This window comes from Silene latifolia, chromosome 8 (genome assembly GCF_048544455.1).
Source record: "Silene latifolia isolate original U9 population chromosome 8, ASM4854445v1, whole genome shotgun sequence".
NCBI lineage: Eukaryota > Viridiplantae > Streptophyta > Magnoliopsida > Caryophyllales > Caryophyllaceae > Silene > Silene latifolia.
Genome location: NC_133533.1, coordinates 9,864,719 through 9,889,327, shown reverse-complemented (window position 1 = coordinate 9,889,327; position 24,609 = coordinate 9,864,719). Strand labels below are relative to the sequence as shown.

Sequence of the window (24,609 nt, the reverse complement as noted above, 5' to 3'; positions counted from 1 at the left end):
ATAGTCATATACCATAAAATAATGTGTAAATGTACGGCCAGGGCGCATCCAATATGCTCTGTTTTCCTCCGTTACGGCAAATTTTGGCAATCGCCCGTGTGTGTCATATGAAACGAGATAGATTCCGATACTTGTATAAATAGTTAATATGATGACGCTTGACACAATTGTACGATGTTTCATTACCGTCGCGGCGACGCGTAAATGCTTGTTCAGTTTTTCAATGGTTATATTTATGACCATATGGTGTGCTTGGTCATGACGTGAATGGTGATTTGTCGTCATGAATGACTTACGCATGGTATCATCGTTATGTTGGTGGTGGGGCTTTCGTAGCTGGTTGTTGTTGGTTGTGCGTAGGTATTGGGGTGTTGCCGTAGTTTGTGAGCAGGGGAACTCAAAGGTAATCGCTGTCCGGCACAGCGACAAGGTAGCAGACAATTAAAAAAAAAAAGAAAAACACCAAATTGATGACATGGACCCATTTTTTGTAAATAGTTTCAAAGTAACACTATTTTGATAAATACTTTGGGTTTAAACCCCATTTAAGCAAAAACTTCTAATTTGTTGGTAGAGTTTGTGTTGGTTTGGAAGATGGAAAATATGAATATTTTAATTGGGATGACAAAATATGTGAAAATGAGCGTATGTATCTCAGCTGGATCACTCTGCTTTTGCTTCATTGTTGTAGCCATGGCTGGTTTTGCTCTTAATCGGTTCTTTAATTTTATTTGGGTTTTCACTTCTCGTTTCCCTCCTCAAACTTCAATCAAAAGGAAGAAGAAAGCTGTTCGCAAGAAGAAAAACTCACCAATTAATCCTAACAATGGTATATTCGTTCACTTTCTTCTCCTTTTCATTTAATTTAATTTTTCTTATTTTTTGTTTTTGTTAATTTTCAAACCCCTAATTGATTGATCATGAGCTACTAGTGTGTTTAATTGATTGATCCTATCCTTTTCTGGATTAGATTACTTTTATGGGTTGCCTTATTACCTTGAAGTTACAATCCTGTTGTTTAGTAGGTTTATAAGAACACAAATTCTTGTTTATAACCCTTGTAAACAAGAATAATTTACAACGAGAGTATAAATCCACCCAAATCAACACTTTTTTTTTTTTTAGGGTGATGGTGTTTTCCATCCATTCATTATAATTTACAACCGTTATAAGTAAGACTAACTGTTATTAGAAAAATATATAATAATTGTACTCCCTCTGTCCCGGTCATTTGTTGTCCTTTTCTATTTTAGGGTGTCTCAGTCATTTGTTGTCCTTTCTATTTTAAGAATGAACTTGATGAGTAATTTGATCATTCTCATTCAATTTGTTCCACTTGTCATTTTGTTATTGGCCTTATCCTCTTTCCTTGGTCTTTGTGCCAAAACGAAAGGACAACAATTGATTGGGACGGAGGGAGTAATAATTATAAGGTTTTTCGGTGGTGGAAATGGCCAGGAAAAGTGAATGGAAAGTTTTACCGGAGGAGAGGTGTTGGGAGGGGTTGTGATGATCAGACGCAGGGTTTGGAGGTCAGGTTGGCGTCAGGGCGGGGGTCAAATTCTTGTAGCCAAACACTCTCTTATCCGATATAATCTATTCCTTCAATGACATAGTAAACTGAATCGTAAGTTAGTTCACCCGATTTCTAATTCTCTAATGTTTTAACTTGATTTGAGCTAGGGAATGTCTCCATCTTGTCCATGTATCAGATAAATTAATCGAGGTTATGTACTCCACCTCATTATCATCATCATCATCATCATCATCATCATCATGACCATCTCTCTAACTTCTTCATAAAACGCATCGTCATCAAATGTCTTTGGTTTGTAAACTAAACCAATGACTTCCAATGATTCCCCATTTTCCTTTAGGTAATCTGAAGCATTGTTCAATCATGTCGATTTTAAAAACCCTAATTGATTGATCATGAGCTACGTGTGTTTTTAATCATCTGGATTCGAGTACTCTTTTATGAACTGCTTATTAGCTTACAGTGCTTCTTTTGACTGAATTGTGGAGCTATCTTGTTTCGCACTTTGGATTGTCAATTTACTTGTGCTATTTAGGTTTCTGTTGATGACTTGAATGTAGGTAAGGCTGTTTATTAATCCTCATGTTTTGCCTCTTTTTGTTGCGAACACAAGGGTTAGGTTACACATCCAATCCTCCGTCGCCCCCTCAATTAGTGGGAGCCCTTTAGGCACTTGGGTAATGGTGTTGTAGTTGTTGTCATCTTTGAAGTTGCTTGCTTTCTTCTGATGAGATGTTGCATAAGAAGTGTTTATTAGCAACTCATGTCACTTTTCATCCATCCAAACATTGTTGTTCAAGGCGGTTTAACTGCCTTACATTTTAATCTGATACCCTTTTTACCACTTTCCTTTTTCAGCTTCTTAAGTGGGTTCATACCACTTTCCTTTTTAATAGGTTAAGGTAGGGGATTTTCCATGGGGGTTTTCGGGGGTGGAAGCGGCCGGGGAAAGTAAGTGGAAATTTTCACTGGGGAAAAATGTCGTGGTGGGCTGTGATTGTCAGATGCAGGGTTTGGAGACTGGGGTGAGGGAAGAGACGCGTCGCCTAGGTGTCCGATAATGCCAATTGGCGTTGTGTTCGGTAGCGGGGATGACAGGTATTTTGGTCATTCACTTTGCTGATGTGAGGATGTTACTATGCTGAATGGCTCTTGCTATGAGCGCTTGATTTTTAAACTGTTTTTGAATGCTTGACGGTCTTTTCTATCTATTAGTTTGGCAGATGAGTGTTCCCATTTCAGTTTCAAGACTCAAATTGATTACAACTATAAGTTTTAGATATCATGGTTTACATTAGGTTTCTCTAGGCTGATTTGCATTGTGTATATCATTTTTCAAATGCGTTGCCTGATTATCTCATTATTTTCAAGGAAGATTTGTAACTTTTGTACCTAATACTTGATGCAAGTCATGCAACCACTAGATCCTCCTTGAGGAAGTGTATTAACTTTATATTTCTTGTAAATATGTACTTGTGTTGTCTGCCATGTACGCACAACTCCAGTTCGTTCGACTTTGTTCACATTTCACTATAAATGAACATATGTGAGGCGAACTCCATTATTTCTTGTTTTTCCATTTTGTAGACGCATCGCTGAACGACAACTCACAACTGAAGGACACTAAAATTGGTAGTGTGGAATCTATACGTCTATTCACATATAAAACACTCGTTGATGCAACTCAGAATTTCGCACTAGATCGGCGCTTGAGTGGTGATTGTTTGGGATCAGTTTACAAAGGGAAAATAATTGACACTAATGAGGTGTGCTGGTTAATTATATCATCTTTTCCATCGTTGTTTTTCAGTTTGCCCTTAGTCATTTTGGTACATATGCTACTAAACTAAATTTTTAAATTTTTTAAAAACTCTCATTATATTCATTTTTTCAATGTAGGTTGTATCCATTAGACAACTTAGTTATAATTTTGTTCTGAATGTCGAAGAATTTGTTGGTAAGGTGTTGTTACTCAGTCAAGCAAATCATCAAAATCTCGCAAAGTTGATTGGGTATTCCGTTCATCAATATTGTGATAGATTCGTGGTGTACAAGTATGAGTCCGGAGGATCTTTACAGAATCATTTGCATGGTGTGTGTAATGTGTTTCCTTATGAATTATATTACATACACATTTTTTAGGATCTTTACAGAATCATATTTTTCACTATATTTGATACAAATGTTGTATACTAATTATATTACATACACATTTTTTAGGTAATCAGACATGTTTGGACTGGAAGTTGAGAATGAAGATTGCACATGGTGTAGCAAAAGCGGTAGAATATTTGCAGAATGACATGAAACCACCAATTTTGCATTATTATATACAGCCATCAAATATCTGGCTTGATGAAGAAATGACTCCTAAACTCTCTGCTTTTGGATTAGTTGGAATGTATTTTCCCCGTAGTGGGTCTGATTATTGTATTGAGACATGCGGATCATACTTTTATGGGGAACACGACATAAGGTTGATCGAGGAAGTGACAATAGAGACTGATGTCCGTGGATTTGGTATATTATTGCTAGAGATGATCACTGGAATGAAAGGAAGGTTTAGAGGAAAGGATGGTCTGAATCGTAATCTAACTGACTGGGTAAGAGAAATCTGTTTTCTATTTGTTTTTGTCATAATTTCTCTTATTGCATCTGCATATATTTTCATTTTATTTTGTCTAAGATGCATATTAATACACGGTTCACAGGTTCGACCTTACTTGGAAGGTGAGAAGAATTTGGCTAGTATGGTTGATGCTAAGCTTGATGGAAAATTTAATATTGAAGAATTGTACGACGTTTGTAACCTAGCTGAAGCGTGCATTGAGAAACAGCCTAGTCATAGGCCTCGCATATCTGATGTTGTGAAAAGAATGGAGGGGCTTGCGAAATAGAGTCTATGATCTTTGTAACTAAAGAAGATTAGAAGAATATGGGTCTACGATGTTTGTTTAAGATGATTTAATCTACGGTGTACTTATATTAGTTATGGAAGATTGTGAACTTCTCTCTAGTTATGGAGGATTGTACGAACTCCACCATATTTATGGATGATTGTACGATTTAACGGGCTGGATGATTTTCGGTTGTGGCAAGTCAGTTTGAACTTTTTGGCACTTGGTCTATAGGAAAAGATAGTTCCGGCCCTATATTGATGAACGGAATACCCAATCAACTTAAGAAGATTATTATTAGGGTTTTTTTTTTTTGTCAAAAACTACCTTTTATTTAGGGCTATTTGTGAACAACTACCTTTCAGTTTATTTTTGGCTTTCAACTACCTTTTATTTCTTCATTTTGCGAAAGACTACCAAAAATTCACTTCCGGCGAACAAAAGTCAACTTTCCGGCGTTGACTTGCTCTTTTCTCCCTTTTTCACACATATAACCCATATTTCTCCCTTTGTTCACCCAACAAAATCCGAAAAAACTCATCTCCATGCCCAACATCTTATCAAAAGTTTGTTCAAAGCAATATCAATGCATCAAACATCTCAATCTCCATCTCCGTCGTCACCTTTACTACCACATTCACCCTTACATTTCAACAACTTACAGACTACTCATTATTCATCAACCTACTGTCCATCTAAGTCTCATTAAAGTACCTTCTTTCTCTCTTCATGGTAAGATGATGGGTATACGAAAACTAATGAGATAATCGCACACAAGTAATCCTACGAGTGAATCCATGATTATTTTTGAATAGTTAACACTAGGAGTTAATTTTGTCAACAAAGCCATAATAGATCATTATTGTTGAAGAATTATTTACCATGTTAAGATTAATATCAATGATGTTTTTGTTTCGGTGATTATGACTTTGATTCGGGTAAGAGAGAGACAAATTGAGGTGATTAATGTTGGGTTTAATCAATCTTTATCATCGATTATTAGGGTTATGAAGTAAAGAGTTAGGTTCAACATGAAATGGTAAGTCAATGCCGGAAAGTTGACTTTTTTTTGTTGGAAATGGATTTTTGGTAGTCTTTCGCAAAATGAAGAAATAAAAGGTAGTTGAAAGCCAAAAATAAAATGAAAGGTAGTTGTTTACAAATGACCCTAAATAAAAGGTAGTTTCTGACAAAAAACCCTTATTATTATTATTATTATTATTATTATTATTATTATTATTATTATTATTATTATTATTATTATTATTACTTGGATGATGACACTATTGTTGGGGTCTTGGGGATACCTTGGTGGTTGGGAAGGTTTTGGAGCTAATTATGGAATATGGTCCTCGGAAGATCCCAGGGGCAGGCTTCCTGGTATCAAATGGTCTCCCTTGTGACGGGTTACCATTTGTGGCGGATATTTTGTGAGATAAAATGATAACAAAATGGGTTAGTGGAGAAAGGGGACCACATGAATAGTGTTGCAGAGAGAGAAAAAGTGGGTACTTTGTGAGGTAAAATGGTATCCGTCACTCAAGAGTGACGGATATGTGCCGTCACAAACAAGAATTTGTGTCCTGGTATATAGCTTCCTTGAGCAGAATATGATTAATATTACGCAGAGATATTGCAAGTACTTGCACTACCCGGATCAAAGACCCAAAGATGTTTGCACCTACCGGCTACCACAGTCTCCATTGAGAATCCAGCATTTCCACCATGAGAATTAACACAGAGAGCATAATTCCGTAAATTTGCTAGCCATTTGCAAAAACTTTCAACCTCCTTAAAACCAAGACAGACACCCCCCATCCAACTTAGAATTCAAAACATTTGCATACAAGAAATAACAACTGCACTAAAAGGTTGTTCAAACTTGAAAGCAGTGTTGCGCAGTTTTGACCAAAACATAAACATACTCCATAAGAAAAACAACATAGCAAAACAAGTTAGGGTTTGGGATTAACATCACAGCAAACTCTACCAAGTCATTCTCCGACATAACACTACTAATTCCTAAATAATACGGAGTACTCACTCATTACACCATGAATAATCTTGACATGATTTCTATACCTGCAAGAATCGCGCTATCAAACGCAGTATTCCCTTCTTCATTTTGTATGTCTTGATTTGCTCCCCATCCCAACAACATTTCGGCAAACTCTATTTTCCCCTTCCGTACAGCCAAATTAAGAGGTGTATTTCCATTGTGCAGCTTAACATTAATATTTTCCATGAAATCCCGAACAATCCTCAATAAATCTAGATCATTATTTGCCATTGCAGTGATTAAAAGGTCTTCAACTTGAAATACCTCCAAAACTGCTACATTCTTCTTAGATACTATAAGACAGTTCAACGCAACCTTGCATATCATAATCCCGGTGTTGAATAACATCTCAAGGGCATTAACGGGATGCAAATCACCGTACCCAACTGTTGAAAATACGGTTGTAGCCCAATATAAAGCCACTGTGTAGTGGAATAAACCATTGGTATTTTCCTCTACAAGACTCAACCAGCTCTTTTTAATATTTGGATTTGTATTTGCAGTAAGGTAGAAGAAACATCCAATCAAATTAAGGCTTAAAAAGGTGACCTGCAAATATGCAATTACAAATTAAAACAACATTCTCATATTTATATTACCAATAATAGCTTAACCCATCTCGCTGCAATGTTGACAGCTCTTGAATTAGCCTCATTCAGACTATTCAAAAAAAAAAAAAAATGTTAGTAGTTACTCTATGTTTTAAATAGTAGTTACTCTACACTTATGTAAAGACTAATGAATAATCTAGCAAGATTAGTATATGTAGAGAATAATCTAGAAAATTATAAAGAGCAAATGTCAGCAGACATACAAGTCCTATAAATAGGCTATGGCACTCCACTTTGTATACAATCAACAAATAAACAAATCAATAACAAAACATTCACATACACAAACAATTAACTCTCCCTCGTTCGAATACCTTGCCCACACTTACATACAATATAATACTAACATCCTCTACTAAGATTTGGGTTGATACTGTTAGATTTAATCTGAATTGAGATCATAAACTTCATACTAAATTATTCGGTAAATACTAGATGCGGAAGCGTACCTTATTACATTACATGACAAGAGTTTGAATAAACCGTCTCAAGAGATTATGTACACACATACCATGGTGATCTCTCTACTAATGGGATGCGGGGAGATTAGGTTATTGTGTGCTACCAGGGACCATAACCCATACTTTATAAGACGTAATTAATATGCCCGTATTATATTATCCAGATGGATCACTATATTGGGCTAAACTTAAACGATAGCAAACAAATACAATCCGTGTAATAGTGTGTCCACATAAATAGTATTAGACCCAATATTCTTACAATCTCCCACTTGGGTCAAATACAGATAGTGTGTGACACCTGGAAAATTGTATTCATTTTATAACCTTATGCGCTCAACAGTGCTATCAACATTCCAACCGTCTTATGCAATTCGGTCCATCAATCATACTAACATAGGATCAAAGCGGCCTTTGCTACAGTTTGTCGTAACAGGACCCTCAATGGTCATGTATGCCAATATAACCAACGACATGAATCTAATATAGGTGCGTAGCATGGAAACAACATCCAAATGTGATCCAAAATATGTATATTTCCAACTGGTCCACTTTAGTGAGATCAACCAAAATAACACAGAGTGAAACCGTAAACCGAAAACCTTATTTCTGCAGAACTTAATAACCGTAAATGTAATACCCGCCCTTTTTAGAGACCCTTTGACCAGCGTTGACTGACCTTGGGAGCGGGATTAGTCTTAGAATGGCGTGCCAAAACCATCTTGGGTTGCGTATCATGAGTGGTACTCGATAGAGTAGAGGCTACTCGATCGAGTAGCTAGGTTACTCGATCGAGTAGGGGGTCACTCGATCGAGTATGTTGGGTACTCGATCGAGTACCGGGTTTTCAGCGAGGGTTTTATATCGCGTTTTGTTAAATCCGCAAATCACTTCCGCCACTTTCCTCCTATCCTTCAGTCGCCTCTTTCCCTTCCCTTCACCTCAAAACCTCCATGGAAGCCTTTTGAAGGTCCTTGTGCCTTAGGAGAGCGTCACTTGTGTCGGGTAGCGGTCTCTTGCTGAGTTTTCTCCCTATTAGGTATGTCATAATCATCATCCGTGTCCTTGTTCTTTTAGTTAGGGTTTGCTTGGTAGTAATAGATGATTGTGTTGTGCTTATAGGCTTTGCTTGATTGCTGGATATGTCATATGTTGGCATGGATTGGTTGCGGTTGCTTAAAGGTAGGTTCGCCTACTCAGTTTCTGTAGATGGTCTAGTGTGTCGGTCGTTGTGATAGTATTGTGATTGTTTGATATAGTAATTGCGTTGTGACGATTGTGATTGTGATTGTGATTGTTGTTGGTGGTTCTCGAGGTGTGTCCTCGGCTGAGTGGGGTCACTTGCGGGAGTGGCTTCACGCCCTAGTTTCGCCCTTCGTGGAACCCGCCACGGAAGGGGATGTGCACATTAATAGACAGGGTTATCGCTCGATATGATGAGCGGGGATTTGGTGGGTACGGCTGCGGTCCCCCACTGGCAGGACTGGTCCAGTGGACAGTCAGTGACAAGGTTAACTGGATTGTCGTAATGGTGTGTGTGAGACTGATAGCATCGTATTGTGTTGATAGTTGTAGTTGTTATTGTTGTGTCTTATCTCAGTACTGACCTTGTGTGGTTGTTTGTTTGTTATGTGTCTGCCGTGATCCCTTATGGTGAGCAGTCGGTCTTAGCAGGTGTTGATGTTGTTGATAGCTGGAGTCCGGGCAGGGATGAGTCCTCACGAGATATGGCGGTCATAGCGAGTAGTCTTTGAGTTGTATCTTTATATCGTTTATTGGTTTAAATCGCTTGTAATATAACTTAATAGTTCTTTTATCGACGTTTGATTATTACTGTCCTCGGGCAACTGAGATGGTAACGCCCGTATATCCTAAGGAAGGCCTAGTTAAGGCTCCTCTGAATATGGGGGTGTTACAGTAAACTTTAATGTGTCTAACATGACAAACTCCCACTTAAACTGAATTTCCTTAAAACCGAAACACCCATTTGAGCAATTAGCTCAAGAAAAAACCGTGGGTGGTAATTCCTTAGTAAGCGGATCCGCAAAATGGAGTTTGTATCAACATGTATAATTGACACATTTTCACTCTGAATTGTTTCTTAAACAATACATCACTTATATTGTTATTAAAAACTTTACAGTTGTACATTTGTCGCAAAATAACTTAAATGGTCTTTCAATACCGTACTAAATTTGCAGCCTCATGACAAATGTTCATAACCAACTAGGAGTCGAAATACCAAATGATCTCAACCTGAATCGATCTCCTATAAATAATGTTTTGTTCCAAATATAAATAACAAACAATATATTTGGCTGCCCTTAGTGTATCCAAGATCCTAATATGTATTACCTTAATATCTGTCTAACTGTAGAATATACGCAATATCCAATCGCATACAAGCTAAATATATACCATAATACTTAAACACATTAAATATTTCCCGAGATACATGAATTTAAGCATTAATGAATTTTTCTGAATATTTTCCTTAGGGCATTTGAGACTAATTTGTCTCTTTTACTGAAAGGGTATTAACTAGAAATATTTACTTACTCCCACTAAATCTTGAGTATCTACAATCATCTACCCATTCATCTAAAACAAATAAGATGACAGCAAGACAGATTTGTAATCTTTATGACGGAAAACCTTACTTGAACTTTATTGGATGAATTCCCTTATTGCAGAAATTCTACTTTGAATCTATTGAATCAAAGTTCTAGTTACTGCACTGAATAGTTTCATCAATAATGTCACCATTGCAAAACAAACCTTTAACATTCATTCAATATAACAAAAAAACCGAATATGCCAAATATCCTTATAATCACGGACAAGATGAGTCTAACTGTCACATTACCTTCTGAACCCTTCTTGGTAACAAATAAATGTTTGAAACCAATATATTTCACAACTTTAGGTAATGGAACAATGTCCAAATATCATCGTCCATCAAATGACTTTATTTCTTTACGACATCAAATCCACCTATGTGAGTTAGGACCTTCAATGGTTTGGTAGACGGTTACTGGATCACCTTTTAACCTTCTATTATCTAACTCTTACTGCAACTTGTTTGTCTATCATTACATTGTTATTCCTTTTTAACCATATAAAAAAACAATGTAATTATCTATAATTGCATTAATTCTTATAAGTGAATCTTTTAATGAATTGGTTCTTGAGATATTTGAGTTTGTTCTACCGAATTGATCTTGATCCTATATAGGGAGACTTAACAATTTCAATTACCTTTTCTCCCACTGAAATTCAATATCCTCAACGAACCCCATAATTTCCGTCTTAAATAACTTGATTTTGGGATCATTACCTTATTACCCTTAAACCTTAAGTACTATCCAACAAAATAGTCATTGACATTCCTTATGTCCAACTTTTAACCTTATGGCTTTTAAACCTCAATCTTAATTAGTTAGACATACTAGATATGTAAATAATTTACACTATTATTGAATAGTCAATGCTATTAATGAACTTTATCCAAATATAACTGCAATCTTAAGAACTTATTACCAGAGTAGTATGGAAAAGAGAATGACAAATCACACTCCTTGCCAAGCCTTAGGATCTTGTTTGCATGCATACTACACCATCCATATTAAGAATCCCCATATGGTGTAATATCAAACATAAGATCGAACATCTCTAGTAGTTCTTTAAAATAACCTTAACGTTGTGATCCTTAATAGTCATTTGCCAAAGTATTAACACTTAGATCAAAGATGACATAATTATTCCTTTACTGAGTAAAATAACTTAGTTAAATATGTACTAAAAACATCAAGAAATTAAAACTTCTGACAAATGAGATTTAGATATTCATGCCTACACTCCGTCTACAAATTAACATAATAATATAAACCATTAATACTTAAGTATAAAATGGTTCACCTTTCCGTATATGTTAATAATAAGACATCGAAAAATAACTTTGATATCTAATCTCCCTTAGTTTATCTTTATCCCCTTAAATTTGAATATCCGAAGTAAAGGGGTTAAACAATTTCATTTTGACACAAAACTTTAATTTTCTTTTATTGTGTCATACCGAAAAGAAATTGTAGTTTCATAATTCTTCTTTATATCCGTTGAACTTTAATGCAAGTTTACTTGAAAGAGACTAAAGTCTAAACTATATAAAGCTATTAAAAGTGATGGATTCATCATTATTTGAATTTGGAAAACACAAAATTAATTATTTCTCAATGGACAAAGAACCAAATTTACCCATATGAAAAATATCCGAATTCCACCTAAGGTGGTACCAAAAAGAATTTTCAAAATTCAAATAAAGAAATAAGTCATTAATGATAACTAAAATAGTTGACTGTCTCAAACTCAGATGATGGCCTGCCCCAAATAGATGAATCTTTCATCATCACTTGGCTTGTAACATCTTAGTTATACTTGCATCAATATCCTTATGTGGGTGAAAAAAAAAACCAGATACACCCATCAAACATGATTGGATATAAAAAAAAAACTTAACCTTACACAACTAGAATGAGAAGCTTAACTTTACTGACACGTCAAGCGTTAAAAAAAAAGTTACTATATTATCCTTATGTGTCAAAGCTCTTAACAAACTAACACTAAAAAAAAGTCTAACCTTATGTTTGTTGTTATTTCTTTGAGTTTGACTTTTGCAGCTTCTTAATGAACTTCTTAATTAACTGAATTAACTGAAAAATGCCCTTAAATATTTCTTAATATTGCCTTAGATAATCACTAAACAATGCATTTTGAATACCCTACTCCGTCCATCCTCAAATCACGTGAGTCCACATGATACTTTCCTTATGAGTAGCAATTATACATTCTTAAAACAATGTTTAGATTATCGCGACCCGAAATAAGTATTTACATTCTCTTACCATTGATTAATAAATGGTCTCATCCGAATTGAGAATGTGACCGAATATACAGATATAATGAGCATCAATGTCAATTGAATGAACAAAACAATATCCTTATATTTTGAATAAATTCAAATAATTAAAGTGTCCTTGCAAAATTAATATTTAGTTAGTGAACATACATATTAACTAGTTAAGACATCACTCATTAGTAATTGTAATCAAATATTGACGATAAGCTCACGTTGAATACTAAGCCTTCCTTTGGGCCGACTTAATATTCATATGAAAAACCAAATAATCGTCACATATTTATTACCCAGCGTGTATATGCAATTCGGCCAAATAATGGTCTTCCTTCGGGCCGACCATTATTCGCATGAATTACACACACTAAACCCAAGAATTGAATTTTATCACCTCGAAAACTTTATGGGCATAATACTTATAAGTGTCATAAATAAAATGAGACTTCCTTAACTTAATTTTCAGATTCAAATATTGGCATCCCCATCAATACAAGACACCTAGCACAACATTAAGTTTAGTCTTTGAACATAAAATTAACTTGTAAGTGGTCATCTTGGTGTAGTGATCAAGTATTAACAATAAATTTCTGTCAAACATTAAGCCTTTCTTTGGGCCGACTTAATATTCACATGGAAACCTTACAATTGTTACATACTTAACACCACAAGCATGACTGAATTTCGGCCAAATAATAGCCTTCCTTTGGGCCGACCATTATCCGCATGAAACTCAATCACACACTGTAGTCATAATATTCTAAATCATTCAACTTACACAATAGAGGTTACTTTGGCAACTTATTGTGTCGATCAAACAACCTAAAATATTAGACCCGTTATTATAAATCCGATTGACCAATTTTTTTTAAGTCTGAAAACACAAGTCCTTAATTGACAAGTGACTTAACCTTTAGAGTTAAGTAGTCTTTCAACCACTATATTACCTTATTTTCACTTGTCAAATTACCACACGTATAATAAATCCGGTTCAATTAATTTTGTTCCCATAATAACCATATTTGAAATAATAAATTATCTTTAACTGATAAGAATAATTTATCACTGAAAAATTGAACCGACATGCGCGATATACACATAACAATCACCAAGCTTGTGAATAAACCTCAAACAAAAATGATATTATTACCTAACATAGAGACTTGTGTGCCTCAAAGGGTACCGGTACCAAACCCGATGCTCATCCGTAAGTGGTAGTTGTGCTTCTCTATCAGGCACAGTGAGATTGAAAACCTAAGAAGTCGACATTGAAATTATTTCAGAAAAATTTGAGTAAAACATACTTTATTACCAACATGATGTACTAGAACATATACATTTCAGAAAAATTAAGTAAAACATTAACATAAAACCCCAAGTATATACTATATAATACTAGAATAATTAATAATTAAGAAAGACTCGATTTTTACCAACCTAAGCTCGAATGGTGCCCTAATATGGAGCGCAATATTATCTTCAACCTTCACCAGAATTAGCTGCTAACACTACATTTAGTTACTGTAATTAGTAACAACTAGTTCTATTACCCGTGAGATTCACGAGGTTATCTGTATTGTCACGTTGGTGATGTTATACAATCCCGGATTTGTGGTAGCACTGAGCCCTATTGACAAAAAGAACTCCTAAGAATTTTTTTTATCAATCTATACTTATACTATCATAATATATTGTCAATATATTATCAATATATATTTTCTACAATTTACTAAACGTTTGTCGTGGATTATTAATATTTTGCCACGAATATTGTTACGTTTGTTAGTGTTTTCTCACGATTATTGTTATTATTGTTATTGTCTTCAATTTTGTTTAGCTATGTAATTAATTCAACCTAAAAAAATTCAAAATAGATTTTTTTATATTTTTATTTGTGAACAATAATTCAAGGTAGATTGAATGGTTAGCATTATATTGAATCATTATGGTGAGAATTATATTTGTGTTTAATATGAGATATATTGGCTTTAATTTTAAGTTTAATTTTTCTTAACAAATAAAAAACAAATACTAATATTTATTGTGATTTAATTAATGTTTAATGTTATGATTTTTTCAATTTTTTTAAATAATAATGATGATGTGTCATGCTCTAATAGTCTTAAAGGTGAATGTTGAAAGCTAATATTTAGGCTTCCCTTTTTATCTTATATATATATATATATAAAACTGGGTTGAAACGCTGTGGATGTGCCACGTGTCAACCCAGCATTAAATGCAAATATTAATTACAGCTGAACATTAAATATAAACATAATAAATGCTATATAAATCTCAGCAAAATATATTATAATTTAACAAATTTGATTATAAAATTAAATTAAATAATTATGGTGATTTGATACTAAATTTATTAAAAAAATATTTTGATATAAATTCTAAAACGTAAATAATTACGTTCATTGCGAAGAATGCTTCAAATTGAGTATAATTTTCATTATATTTATTGAAATATTTTTATTTGTAGAGATGATTAAAGTGAGTGTCTCATAATGTTTTATGTTTACGTAAAAAGACATTTTGAGAAATTATAAAACTTAAACCATTAAATCCTAAGAAAAATATATTTGGAAGAATCATTGTATTTCTTAAAAACATAACTTAAAAAAACTACTAAAAGATAAGTTTTTAAGTGGGAATGAAAAACAATATATTGCGAAAAACTGAATATATGTGAGATTTTGATAGGTTTAAATATGGTGATAACGAGTATGTATGTACACAGTGATCGCGAGTGCATTTAAATAATAAAAAAGAGTAATGATTATAAAATAATATAGAATTATAAACGACATGAAAAACTAGAAAAAGTGTTATATTTTTCTTTAATATCTTCAATTAAAATATGTATACGTCGAGTATAAATATTACTTTTAGTTAAATATTTTATATGTCATCTTCTAAATACTTTGAAGTTAAACCTCAAAAAATATTATTTAAGAAAGTTTAACCTATTTTAATTACAGGTAAACTCTTAAACATCATTTATATATAGTTGTTTAAAAATACAAAAGGTGCAATTCTTATAGATATGTTTGACACATAACACGTGTAAGACACAATGAAAACATTTGAATAAGTTGAGTTTGAACTCTATATGTTTGATACGTAAATAGCACACGTTATACATAAAAAACTAAAAATTAAATAAATGTTTTGAACAAATAAATTATATTCACATTATTTTAAACAAATATTAATTGATTTGGAACATAACGTATAGTGAAATTATATAATTTGAGAACTTAATGTTGATAGTTGCATTATTCGAATAAATTTTATTTTAATTAATATGATATTTGATCAGTCATAAAATAACTTATAAACATTGATCATGCATAATTAATTATCACTTATTAGTTTTAGTTAAAACGGTATGTATTTTATTTTAAAACATTGAAGTTAAACCTAAAAAATAAATTTGAGAAAAATTGATTTATTTTTATTTATAGTTAAAAATATTAAAGATCATATATAAATTATGTTATTTTTCTTCAATTATAATAATAAAATTTTAAAACAGGCCGCGCGAAGCGCGGGATACTACCTAGTATTATACTAGTTTTGTACCCGCGAAAATCGCGGACTTGTTCTATTTGTTCAATTTATTTGCTTTTGTTGACGTCCATCTTTAACTAAAATATAAAATATTTTTTTAATCGCGAATAAGCTATAAACCAAACATTTGTAAATATTTACTTCTTTTACATTATTTTTCATTATCATAGTAATATAGATAGAAGTTTTAATTTGAATTTAATTTCCATATATTTTAATACATGTTAATATTATTCATGAATATTTTGTAGTCAACAATTTAATGTAACTAATTTTATAACTATAAATGTTTGTTTAATTTTTTTACAAATTTGTTATTTTTATATATTTATGATGTACGTCATAAATAATTAAGCTAAAAACGGTTGCGTCGTTAGATCGATAAACAAAGAACTCCAAGATCGCGGTTACATATTTAATAGGTTTTTTTAAGAAAGTAAAATGGATACTATTAATTTAACTTTTCCTCAAAATCTATACTTTTTTATCAAAAATATACATGTAAAATAGAGAATCTCGCCGATGATGAATGGTGATACTTTGTAAGCCAACTAAAAGAGTAAAAAATATGCTTTCGCTTTTCACATTTAGGTCCAAACATGTAATCTCCACTTTTTAATAACCTCCTCACAATCAATAATCTGCAAATTGAGATAGTTAAATTAAAATTAAAATTAAAATTAAAATTAAATAAGCATCATCTTAATTACAAAACTAACTATACAACTTATGTAACGTTTAAAATTTTAAAATCTTAAAAGATAGAAATATGGAGTACTTTAAAAAGACTATGAACATTTGAATCACATGCACATATACACCTTATTTTTTACTTTTTCGTAAGTGTGCTAATTACAATATTTAAGATGGTTTTGAAATAAATCAAAAGTAACAATATGAGAAATTGTGAAGCTTTATAATCCAAGATATATTGGATTTTTCATTTACCACATATAAGACCTTTTAGCTACTATCTTTATTACTAATGAGGAATTATATGGATAAATTTTACGATTTAAATTTTAATAATGAGAGTAAATTCTTAATTTATTTTTGTAATTTAGTACATGATCTTATGGTTTCCACTAAAAAATATTATTAGTAACTTTATAATCCAAATTATTAGACTTTTTATTTACTACATATAAGACCTTTTAACTACTATCTCTATGGTTAATGAAGCGTTAGATGGATAAATTGTACGATTTAAATGATGAGAGTAAATTGTTAATTCATTTTTATAATTTAAATCATGATCGGTATTATGATTTCTATCAAAAAATATTAGTAAATCTTATGAAGAATTTTAATAAATAAGTCTGATGTAGCCTTAATATTAACCAATACTATAAAAATGACATGTGAATTAAAATTAGATGTTTTAAGTAGCCTTTTAACTATATTGTATTTTTTTTTTTACAAAAACAGAGTTATAAAAAAACAATTTACTAAGATTCTCTAAATTTGAATTAAAAACTAAAAAAGTTTGGTTTTTATATCAAGTGAGACAATTACGTACCAAATAAGTTTTAATATCATTAGAACATGGTTCAAGGACGGATATCAAGTTTTTGTTCAACTAAATCCTTCTGTTGTCTACACATTTCCCATGTAGTTTTTTTAACACACTATGTTAATATTATGAGAAGACAAATGAAGCATCACCTACAAAAATGGAATAAGAAACAAACATACATTTAACGATAATTCAATTAATCTTGTAAGAGGGTTTACATAAAGATAGTATAAAATAAATCTACCACAAAGCGATATTAGTGGATAAATTACAAAAAACTGTGCATTTTACAATAAGCTTATATAAATTACACAAACAAAACTCGTAGAACATACCTTATGTATAACGTAAATAACTGCACAATCCAACTTTGCAATAATAAGAAAATTGTACCAAGGTGAGAAATACAAATTGACATCAATAAAAGTTATTTAAACAATACCAAATAAAACACAAATCTCATGTATGATATAACTTTATTTTTTTCACAAATGCAAATGATTAATAAAAATTATATGTAATGGAAAGTTTCAATAACATATGAATATGCCAAAAGCTTAGAAAAAGAGGGTAAAAAATAAAAAGTGCTTATTTTAAAGACTTTACTTATATTAACTTAACATCAAATAAGGAGTTAAATTTTAGGGGGAGAAAAGAATCATCAAAAAGGAAAAGGAAGAGCTAAAGAGAAAATGAAGAGTTAGAGATGAATAAGGGGTCATAAACGTGATATTATTAATTAGTCACACATTATCAAATGAAATTTTCTTAGTGATTCTACGCTATCGCATGTCTTATACATATGCTCAAGGTAGCCTATTTATATTATTGTATAGATATGACATGTAGATTATGATAGGTAATTTAGCATGCCTTTAAGTTAGATATATAGATTTTGTATTTAGATTATAGAGTTATTGATTTTACATACATAAATATGGAGCAAGGAGAAATGTAATGTAAAAGGTTTGCATGAGAGTGGTTTAAAAATTACCTTATGAAATTAAAATAAGACATAGTTGATGGTTGATAGTTTAGCTTACTTTTTAATTATATTTATAGATTATTATTATTATTAAATCTACTTTGCATAAGAGTGATTTAAAAATTATCCTATGAAATTAAAATTATCTAAATTTAGTTTTTTACTACGGAGTATTAATTATGAGAGTAACTTTTAAATGTGGAATTGATAATTTTTTTTTTCATGTGTACTACTATGCTAGTATTTCCACGCAGTGGTGGAGCCAGGGAGGGGCTAGCAGGGGCGGTCGCCCCCGCTGGCATTTGAAAATTGCGAAATTTTTAGTTAAAATTTCCGAATTTTTTTGAGTCCCCCTTATAATATTATCGATTCGCCCCCGCTGAAAATTTTCGCCCCCGCTGACTTAAATTCCTGGCTCGTCCACGTGGACTATATTTTGTCACGTCACAATTAATTATTGCCATGTCACATTTGTCTACGTGACGTTTAATGTCTAGCCTTTTAATAATATTTATAGATGGTGAAAACATAAAAACTAATTAAACGTTTAATTTACATAAAATTGGAAAGTACCTGTGATAGATATACATTGGGTTTAGTGAAGTATAATGCGGCTCAAAAATGTGGAGGAGTATGTAGTAGTATATACGAAAGGAACAAACTGTTACTCTGTAATCAAGCTAGACATGCATAAAGCTTTTGATCGTGTATCCTGGACTTTTCTCATGTCAGCCTTGGATCTTTTTGGGTTTCCAATTTCTTGGCGTAATCTCATTTGGGAGTGTATCTCCACTGTGACATATAGCATCATGATTAATGGTGAACCTTCAGTTTCTTTTCATCCTTCTTGTGGGTTACGACAAGGAGATCCTCTATCACCTTATTTATTTATCATGTGTATGGAAATTCTATCTCGGCAACTTCAGGCAGCTGAGTCCCGGCATCAATTATTGGGTATCAAGATTTCTCGGTATGCTCCGCTTCTATCACATTTGTTTTATGCTGATGATGCTTTTATCTGCTGTAAGGCAACGCCTGCTTCCTTTGAGTCTATTCGAGATATTTTCCATGATTTTGAAGCTGCCTCGGGTCAGATGATTAATCTTCAAAAGTCTTTTATTAAGTTTAGTCCAAATTCGCCAGCTGATTTCAAATCACACATGACATCTATTTTGCGTATGAATACTGCTGATTCCTTTGGTACTTACTTGGGTGTTCCGGTGGACCTTCCTAAATGTAAGAAGAATGCTTTTCGCGATCTCCTGGACAAGATTACTACACGTATTTCGTCTTGGGCATCTCTTCACTTGTCTCAGCCTAGCAAGTTTGTTATCATTAACTCTATCTTGATTGGTTCTTTGGTCCATATTCTTGCTGCTGTTCCTCTACCTCTTTCAGTTTCTAAAAAGCTGGATTCCTTAATTGCGGCCTTCTGGTGGAGTAAGAACTCTTCTCAACGATCAATTCACTGGCTCTCTCAGTCACACTTACATACTCCAAAGGATACGGGAGGTCTTGGTATCAAATCCGTGACCGTTCTAAGCCAGGCTTATCTCTTGAAGAATTTTTGGCGCATCCATCATCGACCTACTGGTATTCTTGCCAAATATCTCACACCCAAATATCGAAAAGATTTCCCTATTCCTACTCAGAAGTCCAAGGTCTCACAGCCATCTTTTGTATGGCAAGGGCTTTGTAAAGTTGCTGCAACTTGCTCTGAAGCTATGGCATGGAAAGTTGGCAATGGCAATTTAATTAATCTTCGCACTGATCGTTGGGTACAAGGGAAGAAACCAGATGTTCGACAAGGTCAAAGTAGTCTTTCTCTTGCACTTTCGGATTTGATTTGTGAAAATGGCTCATGGAAAACATCTCTTATCTTTCGTGTTTTCGACATTTCCACTGCTAAGGCCATTCTGGCTATGGAACCACCTCTACTTGAAATTGATGATTACTTGTATTGGAAATACACTGAGGATGGCGCCTATACTATACAATCGGGCTACAAGTATCTTCTTTCTAAACTTTTGCCTAAACCACCACAGTTATGTGTCTTCCCATGGAAATTGATTTGGTTAGTCCCATTCTCAACCAAATTCCCCCTTTTCTTTTGGCGCCTTGCGCATCACATTATCCCGACAAAGACTGTTCTAGCCCATAGAGGTTTTAGCCTTGATACTTCCTGCCCGTTCTGTCGTTTGGGTCCAGAAACTCCTGAGCATTTGTTTCGGTCATGTGATGTAATTCAACATGTCTGGAGGGCTTCATTGCTTGGGATTCGATCTATGGCTAACTCGACTGTCTCTTTTATTAAATGGATTGCTGATCATCTGTTGTATCTTCACCGTTCTGCATCTACAGGGTTTGATGGTTTATTGTACTTCTTTTGCGTCTTGCGCTCCATTTGGCTCACTCGCAACTCCATTGTCTTTGAGAATGCTGCACTTGCGCCTGTACGCATACTTCGTCTAGCAGATACCTTGCACCGGTCCCACTTAAGTTTATCTTCTCTTTGTCATGAAGAATTTCAATCCCGGCAAATTTCCACCCTGGAAGGTATGTATCCACCGATTTCGAAGGCTACGGTCTCATATGAGATCTCCATTTGCAGGAATCCCTTTCAGGATGGATATGTGGCTTCAGTTGTATCGGAATCTTGTTTGCCTCAGATATTCCACTTGCGTGCTTCCTCTTTCTTTGCGGCGTACTCTCATGCGTTGCACCAGTTTATGAAGATTCACGCGTTCTCTTTTACTGATATCGCTTTTCTTGTTTCATCACAAAAATTATGTGCCGTTCTGGCTTCTCAACAGCCAGTCCCAATAGATGCGCGTAATTCCCTGCGAGGAATTCGCACATTCCTTCGATCAAGACGTAACTGGTCGGTTAGTTTAGCTACTGGTTAGCTTCCTGTTGTGTTTGTATTTGCTCTGGACGATGCTGTTTTTCCTTTAATATAATGGTTTACTTTTGTCGAAAAAAAAAAAAAATATACGAAGTATATTGGAAGTTGATCTATCTTATTGAAATCCAACGGTTAAAAGTTGTTATGGGATTAATTAATTAATTTATTGTTGCTATGCACACATTTTGTAAGAAAGATAAAAAGGCTCACTTTTTTTACATTTTTTTTAAGCAAAGTGTAATGTGTATAATACAATGTTTCAACAACAACAACAACAACAACAACATCAGAGCCTTAATTCCAAAATGATTTGGGGTCGGCTGACCGTATAATACAATGTGTATAATACAATGTTTCAATTTACAAAATAATTATCTCACTTTTTAATTTATGATCCGAACTAAACAGAAACATATTGACCGACCCAATTTGAAGATGGCTTAATCCGAGATACATAAACTTCAAAATGACCCAACCCATAAATGGTCACCAAAATAACTTATTTGCGAGACTTACATTAGTGTTTGGGTGTGCGATTATTTTAGAATGGTTAAAATATGACATAAAGTAGTTATTAAACCTCTTAAATGAGTTTGGTAGGTCGGGTCATCATATGGATCAATTTGGACCTATTCAAGATGATCCGACCTAAAAACGATCCGACTCAAATAACTTATTTGCAAAGTGTAAAATTGTATGTATGAGTAGAATTTTTAATTTATAGATTATAATTTACTTCCTTTGTTCAAATTATTTGTAAATACACTTTATTCTCTGTGTTGAGTATTTTGATCAAATTAAATAATTGATTGGCATTCTAAAGTGGTATTATAAATGTTGAGTACTCTATTATAAATGTAACCCTCATTATTTTGGGGGAAAAACAACTTTTTCAATATTCTTGGGGAAGAAAAGTGAAAAGGCTAGGAAAAAAATTTCCTTGAGAAAGTTCAATTGATCATAGGGTAATGGTCTTATCACTTATGGGGTTGGAGTTACAAACTTACAATATCTTTAATAGTGTGCTTACAAAATTGACATAATTAGTACTCCGTATAACTATAGTTGATTTCAACCTGGTGCTAATTTCTATACAAAATATTATATGTAAATTTTTTATTAGTAAATGACAACAAAAAAAAGTAGATAGCATTGACCTATGTAAAACTAACCCCAAAAATGAAACTAAAACCAACTGACCAAAGATAAAGGTTCAAAACGTTACCTCTTTAATTAACCACTAATATCCAAAACTTCTGCAACTTTTTAAGAGGACGTGGTTTTGTCTAATTAACCACAAGTTTTTTTCAACCTGGTTTTGTGTAATTAACCACAAGTTTTCACATTTACTTGTATTCGTAATTTACTCTCTTATTGTTATTCCATCCGTTTCGATTATTTGTTTATCTATAATTTTAATACAAAAATTAAGAAAAAGAAGATGATCAATTATTAGATAACAAGTTGATCAAATTAAGTGTCGAATATCAAATTATTTATCAAAGGCATTCCTAAGATACGCTCCAAAATGAATATGCAAACAAATGACAGACAAAGATAGTACTCCCTCCAATCCTCTATTTTCTTCCTCTTTACTTTGGGCACAAGAATTAAGGAAATGGAGTATTATATTGATAAAAAGTTGGGTGGGGTTTGGTGATAGGAGAGAGGGATGAATAATTAAGAGTTAAATAATGAATTGTGGGCCACAAATATTAAAGTTATGAATAAAATAGGATTAAAAGAGTTGGATGGGTGGGGTAATAGGAGAGAGGTATGAATAAAATAAGAGTAAAAAGTTACCAAAAATAGAAAGGGGAAGAAAACCTGAATAACTGTTTTAGGAAATAGGGAAGAATATGGTGAATTGGAGGGAGTATTTGTTTAGCTAATCATTTTTTATAAGTGTCTCATTTAATGGTTTACCTTTTATAATAGATTAGAAAATATTTATGTTTATTTTTACTCCCTTCGCTTCGGTTATTTGTTTAGCTAATCAATTAGATGTCTTATTCATTTGTTTATCTTTCTATATTAAAATGTTTATAATGAATAATTTAATATAATAATTTATTTTCACAGTATAATTTTTACCCAGCACAATGCTTTTTGCTTAATATTTTCCATTTATATATTATTTCCTATAAAATTTCTCTAAACCTAATTCTCTCAGTTACTAACACCTCCTCATTAAGTTAATCATATTTTTCTTTTTTTCAATCTAAGATGTTAGTTTGAACATAAAACATGTACTCCGTATTTAATTTATTAATCGTTAATCATGGATCAAGTGAATATTTTTTTTTGTTTGTTTAATTTAGAGTTAGTGGATAATTGTAAATAATCAATTTGGGAGATTGGTTGTTGACAGGTGTTGGTCGGTGGTGTTGGTGGAGGACGATGGAGAATGGGCAGCGCAACGGGCAACCTAGACGCATCGGTCACATTGTTTAAAGCAAATCAAGGAAGTCAATTCCTAATTGCCTACAACGTAATTGTTGGAGCATATACTTATCAATTAACGACAACGATAATTGTTGGAACATGAACGTTGACATACTCATGGGATATAACTCAGGATGACATTCTCCTTAATGTAATACAACCTATTTATTCATTTATTTATTTTTATTTTTATTTTTTGATGTAGTAAGGTCCTGTTCTTTTGGACTTAAAGTAACTTAATTTTTCTGAACTTAACTTATTTTTGCTGAATTTAACTTATTTTTGCTGAACTTTTCTGAACTTAATTTTGCTGAACTTTTCTGAACTTAATTACTTAATTTTGCTGAACTTAAACTAACTTAATTTAATTTCACTTAATACTACTACCATTACTAATAATAATAATAATAATTAAATAAAGAAATATAACTTAAAACACAAGTAAAAATAATAAAATACTTTATTTATATAAATTAATATGTTCGTACACATTACGTAATACATAAAAATAAAAAGTAAATCGCATATTACTTTTTTTTCTAATCATCTAGTTCCATATTATCATCTTCCTTGTCACTTTCTTCATCTTCATTTGAGCTCACCCCGTCAAATCCATTGCCTCGCCAAATGTTTTTAACTATGTTATTTCGCACCTTATACATAACTTTTTTCCGCTTCTTATCAAACATGCTTGAATTTGTTTTC

The 24,609-nt window shown here is 32.8% G+C and overlaps 2 protein-coding genes across 2 annotated transcripts; both read left to right on the top strand.

The window, feature by feature from the left end:
* Positions 1-545: 545 nt before the first annotated feature.
* LOC141596336 (putative serine/threonine-protein kinase PBL6) lies at positions 546-4,650 on the top strand. The gene is made up of 5 exons (XM_074416460.1): positions 546-829; positions 3,125-3,303; positions 3,437-3,629; positions 3,758-4,140; positions 4,249-4,650. The coding sequence occupies exons 1-5, from the start codon at positions 595-597 to the stop codon at positions 4,432-4,434; spliced, it is 1,176 nt and encodes a 391-aa protein (XP_074272561.1). The 5' UTR covers positions 546-594; the 3' UTR covers positions 4,435-4,650.
* A 14,512-nt stretch (positions 4,651-19,162) lies between these two features.
* Positions 19,163-21,460, top strand: LOC141594632 (uncharacterized). The gene has a single exon (XM_074414638.1). The coding sequence runs from the start codon at positions 19,163-19,165 to the stop codon at positions 21,458-21,460; it is 2,298 nt and encodes a 765-aa protein (XP_074270739.1).
* The last annotated feature ends 3,149 nt before the right edge of the window (positions 21,461-24,609 follow it).

Excerpts from the sequence above, each read along its gene's own strand:
- LOC141596336 (XM_074416460.1), top strand. The coding sequence starts at position 595 with ATGGAAAATATGAATATTTTAATTGGGATGACAAAATATGTGAAAATG. Across the intron at positions 3,304-3,436 it reads AAATAATTGACACTAATGAG|GTTGTATCCATTAGACAACT; the intron begins GTGTGCTGGTTA and ends TTTTCAATGTAG. Across the intron at positions 4,141-4,248 it reads ATCGTAATCTAACTGACTGG|GTTCGACCTTACTTGGAAGG; the intron begins GTAAGAGAAATC and ends CACGGTTCACAG.
- LOC141594632 (XM_074414638.1), top strand. The coding sequence starts at position 19,163 with ATGCGGCTCAAAAATGTGGAGGAGTATGTAGTAGTATATACGAAAGGA.